Genomic DNA, 6,000 nt, shown 5'->3' with positions numbered 1-6,000 from the left:
CTCAAGCATTTATCCTTTGAGTTACAAACAATCCAGTTACATTTTTAAGTTTTTTTTAAACATATGATTATTATTGACTATAGTCACCCTATTGTGCTACCAAATAGTAGGTCTTATTCATGCTTTCTATTTTTCCCATTAACCATCCCCACCCACCCCCACTCCCACAACCCCCTACTACACTTCCCAGCCTCTGGTAACCGTCTTTCTACTCTCTATGTCCATGAGTTCAATCATTTTGATTTTAGATTTCACAAATAAGTGAGAGCATGCAATGTTTGTCTTTCTGTGCCTGGCTTATTTCACTTAATGATCTGCAGTTCCATCCATGTTGTTGCAAATAACTAGATCTCATCCTTTTTTATGGTTGAATAGTACTCCATTGTGTATATGTACCATTGTGTATATTCATTCATCTGTTGATGGACACTTAGGTTGCTTCCAAATCTTAGCTATTGTAAAAGTGCTGCAACAAACACAGGAGTGAAGATATCTCTTCTACATACTGATTTCGTTTCTTTTTGGTGTGTACCTAGCAGTAGGATTGCTGGATTATACGGTAGCTTAAGTTTTTTTTTTTAAGGAACCTCCAAACTGTTCCTGAATCCAATTTTCTAAGTAGAAAATAGCTCAAAGAACCTTAGTTAAAAAGTGGCAGTGCTAGGATTGGAACCCAGGTCTGCCAACTTCTAGTCTAAGCCCAGTGTCCTTTTTCTATATCCTAGCTGCTGGAAGGATAGAAAGGCTCAGGAATTAACCAAGAGGATTGACAAATAGTGATGGGAGGAGAGGGGATTGTAGAAACAGAGACAAGGCTCTTGGCAAATTTTTACAGGCTCTGTGAATTCAAACTTGACAGAAGCACATTCTTTGTAGAAAGAGAAATCAAAGTCATGTTCCTGCTCTTGATGAGTTGGGCTTGTTACAGAGAGAGCTGAATGGGAGCAGATACATGCCACTGGAACTGAGGAAGATTGTATGTGGGCATTCCCACACCTGTGCTATACTTCAGATGCATATCTTCTTTCAGCAATAACTATTATGGGGTCACATCGTCTCTGGTCACTAGGTAAGAATTTATTCATATGACACTTGGTCGAATCTTTAGGGATTGATGAGGAATGCAGTTCATAATAGCCATTTCATCTGGACATCTCAAAGTTCATAGATGGAGAAAAGTACTCTTGGATTCCAGTTGGAAACCATGACCTAAGTGTAAACGCTATCTATTAGTGTCCTGGGTACACAGGAGTATTAGTGCTATTTGCAGTTTTTAACTTTAGGGTGGATATTGAGCGACTGGATATGGCCCAGGGAAAATAAACACTTGAAACCAAGGAGTCAGGAGGAAAGAAATGGGCCTCTCAGAGTAAGGAGGAGAGCATCTTAAGTACATAACAGGGATGATAGCCAGCTGTTATCCATGTCTTTTAGAAGAGATAAGTATCTAATCAGCTACAAAAGGAATTTTCCTCCAATATAAGAAAGAATACAGTCAAGCTGGTTGGATAGTAGACCAGAGTTGTAAAAACACCGTACATTACTCTTTAAGAAGAGTGAAAATGGAGATGTCAATGATTACCTCCTCTATGCGATATTTTGAGAATTAGCACAAGTTTCCGAAACAAGCAAGCACTCAATAAATGTTAGTTTCCTTTCTCTTTCTTTGAATAAATTTGAGTCAAAAGATGGCGAGTACTTTTTTTCCCTAGACCAGGGGTTGGCAAAGTACGGTCTACTGCCTGTTTTTGTAATGGTTTTCTTGGCACACAGCCACACCCATTTGTTTCTATATTATCTATGTCTGCTTTAGAGCTAGCTACAATGGCAGAGTTGAGTAGCTGTGACCAAGACCTTACAACCTGCCAAGCAGAAAAATATTTACTTGATGACCCTTTATAGAAAAAGTCTGCTGATCTCTGCTCTAGGATGAAGATCAGCATGGATGAGCTCTCTGAGGTCTCCTAGAGATAGGATTCTATTATTGCTTTGGATAAAGGGCAGTTGACTCTGAAAATTAAAATGAATGAAGTCAAGACCATTAGCATCAGTTAGAGATGTCATTTATGTGGCATTGGCTGTACCTGGCCCAGCCTAGTGCTTCTCTCTGGATCCATTAGAATTGCTATAGGTGTTTGTGTCAGTGAAGATGAGTAATTTTTATGCCAATCAAGTATGTGTGCTGAAGAAATACTTATCCCTGCCAGTTTTACTGCTGAGCCAACCGTTCAGATAACATCATGTTACAGCTCCCTACCTGAGAATAAAGAGTATTTTAAAAGAAGGCCGTATGAGGTTGACAGTTTGGTCCTTTCTCTCCTGCGCGAGTCGGCCTTGACCTTTTCAGGTGAGGCCAAGCTCCTCAACCAAATGAAAATGGGCCTAACAGAGAACAACACCTGTGTGATTTTTTAAAAAAATAGATGAGCCCTGTGATGGAAGAAAAGATTCCCTTTAATGTTTTTGCCTTCATTTTGACTCTTTGTTATCAAGTGTACAATAACATCACATCTGAGAGTCACAATAAATGCTGTTTTGTGGCATCATAAGCTCCCCTCGTCCAAAAGCAGGTTGATTTTATTCTTTCTAACTGGTGGACTCTTGTTTCAAAGGCCTTGAACTCCAGACTCCAGCCTGTTACTGAAAGGGCTTTCACATGTCAAAAGGAAGCATCTTTAGCTGGAACAAAACAGCTCAAAGACTCTATTCTCTCTGGTACTGAGCCTTGAAAATGAAAATAAAAGCAAGGCGAGGGCAAGACCAACCAATTACACCACAGATACAAGAGCCCAGCAGCCGGAGAAGTTCCCAGGGGCCCCTGCACTCACCTCTCGGTGATATTCTTAGCAGTCTGTAGGAAACGCGCATGATCATTCTCCTTCAGAGAGTGTTCCGCTTGGGAGATGAGTGATGCCGACCGCTCAATGCACTGTTTGCAGTTTGCAATCTGTTGAGCCAGTTTGCGAAGCCTCATCACCTTGAACAAAAGAGGCATGGAGAGAGATGGTTACATGGGTGGTCTTGCTTAGTGAAAAGGCATCAGGCTGGATCCTTCATTTTGCTGTGTTATCCTTCCATAAAAGTTCAAAAAGTAGGCATAGAGATGTATCAAAATATGGAAAGCTCCATTTTTGGGACTCTGATTTAGATATTCTTTATCTCATTGGAGAAGTGTTGCTAATTTGTTTTATGAGGAAACACTGAATTGTGAATTGCTTCCCTGTTGATGGGAAAAAAAGGTGTTGCCCAGTGGCAACTTACAAAGGGTCACCAGACCTCTTCCCTGGACTATTCCACACAATGACTGCAAGACCGTAGGGAACCCTGGAACTTTCTCTATCTCAGGTTTATCTTCTTTTCATCAAGAAGATAAAATATCTTTATAGGTGGTGAATCTATGGTTTAAGTAAAACCATTTTCTAAAAGTTTTTTGCAATTTGTGTAATAAAATCGGGAATGAAAAGCATTAGGTGTTACTATTTCCCACACTACCTAAAACTCATGTGTTAAACTAACAGAAAGGGAGCACTTTTCCCATTGATTAATATTTTTCCTGTTGAGCAGATGAGAGAAAGCCAAAAAAAGCACAGCTGGGCCATTTCCCCTCACTGGGAACGTCATTTCCAGGCACTTTGTGCTTACTTGATAACTAGGAACTATTTTGATAAGCATTTCCCAGTTGGGATAAAAACGCATGATTGCTTCACAACCTCCATTCCAATTCCTGATTCTGTCTTGCTTGAAAATGTCCCTCAAACATAATTGACCATAACCTCCGGGGCAGGCCAAGATAAGTCCAAGGTAACCCACTTGACCGTTCGCTCTGGTGTTTGAAATGTGCTGTGAGATGAAGTCCTCTGGCCAGAAGCCAAGTTAAAATTAGACAGCTAATTGAAATTGCCGTGTGCCTAGTGCCCCCAACCACACACCCAGGGACAAGTTTCAGCCGGCTTTATGATAATTCTGGAATGGAAAATAGCCCTGGGTGAAAGGGTATGGAGGAGGCCAGTTAATCTGTCTTACTGACAAAGCTGGCTCAAGGCCCCCTCCAGAATTCCTGCTAATTCCAAGAAATTCCTTCTTTCTCCAAGTCGTCATTACTATCCCTGTATAACTCTAATCTAAGAAAAGGAAGGAAGGAGATGTCAGAACTTGAGGCCTCTAAGGAACATCCAATTCCAAGTATGTACTATAGCAAACAAAGGAAATTCATACTGAATTAGAGGCAGCAGGTACAAAATTTCAGGCAAGGGTGAGAAAAATTCCTGCAAGAGTCACAGAATGAAGTGTCAAAACTTTGGGGCAAATAATATATGATTGTGAGCCTGGTAAAAGACTTAATGCATTGTAATTATAGTTACTGTCCCCAGTGGATTAACTGTATTCATTAGTGGAATAAAATAACACTTATTTTACACCAAATAGAATTTAGCCTCTGGCATCATTCTATCTGGAGGCAAAGCTAAGGAAGGCATCCAGTGCAGTGCAGGATATTAGAACATGTTCATAAGAAACTGTGAGAGGAAGGAAAATTCCAGAAGGAAAACTAATTTACAGTCCATAGAACAAACCAAGTGAATGGAATATTTAATCACATAGCATAAAGAATCATTTAAATTACATGGCAGAATTGCAGATGTTTAATACAATTCCAACAAAAGAAAATAAGGTCAAAATATTCCTTTAGAATAACTTCATGACAACTACTTATCCTTTAGATGTGCCTATTAAAGACCACACACATTTCAAATGCGATGATGCTTGAACTTCAGTTTCTTTTCTTTTTCTATCATGATATTGAACATTAAAAGTGACATAACAGGAAAAAGAATAAAAGAGCTCTAAATCATGCAAAAATTAAAGCAAGACAAAATGAGAGTCTCCTGTGAAAATACTGGAATGTTCTACAGAGAACAATTTTGGGCATAATTTTAGTTATAGGTTAGTGGACAATTTCATCTGATACACCTGATTTGAGCTTTGCAAACCTAGTGTGTAAAAGAATCAGCTGGGGATCATTTTGAAAGAAAAACAGTAGATGTTTGGGTTATTCTCCAATATTTGAGTTAAGGAGTTGTAATTCACAGAGCAGGAGGAATTTGCATTTCAACAAGCAACAAATGTTTTTAAGCCTGCAGGTGATGAATCATTAGGACAGTCAGGACTAGCCTTTAAAAAACCAAATAGAAGAGGAGAAAAGCAAATAGCAGAGTGCATTCCTGGTAAAAAAGGCAAGTTGGGTTTTGTAAAACCTTTTGTGTGTGTGCATGCGTGCACGCTGTATTGTGATGTCATATGTATTTCTTACTGTGGGTTACAGTAAAAAAAAAGAAAAAAGAAAAACACTGCTCTAAGTTAGGTATTCATAGGCTGTGATGTGTGGGCCAAATCAGCATACAGCCTGTTTGTGTAAATAAAGCTTTATTGGCACACTACCACACTTACTGGTTACACATAATCTATGGCTGCTTTCTTGTTACAATGTTGTGCAGAAGTGAGTTGCTGCAACAGAGACCGTATGGCAAAGCCTAAAATATTTATTATCTGGCCCTTGACAGAAAAGTGTGCTGACCCCTGGCTTAAATGATTACAGTCAGATGGCCCTGATTTGCAGCACACTCTGAAATACTGTCCTACTTGTCACAGCACTTCAAACTCAGACACCCAGCATGGAGCGAAGTACTTAGTTTTCCATTAGACAACACTTTTTAATGTATTATTTTTAAAAGCTGACAAGGTGAATAAAATTTGATGTTTAAAAAATATTAGATACTGACACATAAAAAGATTCTGTATATGTCTGCCTTAATGCTGCAGGGGAAATGTTTTCCAGTCAACTCTTCATTTTTCCTTTGGGAAGTGAGATTACCACATTGTAACTTTTGGAATTCACTCTGTACTCATCATGGAAATAGTTTGCCTGCTGGAATCTCCTTTTAGCAGGGACACAGGCATGTTTATATCATTTTATTTGCTGTTTATTATACCTTACACATTCTT

At 39.1% G+C, this 6,000-nt stretch overlaps 1 protein-coding gene across 3 annotated transcripts in view; it reads right to left on the bottom strand.

Annotated features, from left to right (window-relative positions):
* MID1 (midline 1) overlaps positions 1-6,000 on the bottom strand; it is a 200,952-nt gene that overhangs the window by 42,647 nt on the left and 152,305 nt on the right. For all 3 annotated transcript variants that reach the window (XM_017858647.1, XM_017859982.1, XM_017859321.1), the window contains exon 5: positions 2,829-2,977. In XM_017858647.1, coding sequence (XP_017714136.1) covers positions 2,829-2,977 — 149 coding nt within the window. The remainder of the gene's footprint in view (positions 1-2,828; positions 2,978-6,000) is intronic.

The sequence above is a fragment of the Rhinopithecus bieti genome, unplaced genomic scaffold (assembly GCF_001698545.2).
Source record: "Rhinopithecus bieti isolate Rb0 unplaced genomic scaffold, ASM169854v2 scaffold_9, whole genome shotgun sequence".
NCBI lineage: Eukaryota > Metazoa > Chordata > Mammalia > Primates > Cercopithecidae > Rhinopithecus > Rhinopithecus bieti.
This window is presented reverse-complemented; position numbering and strand designations above follow the sequence as displayed.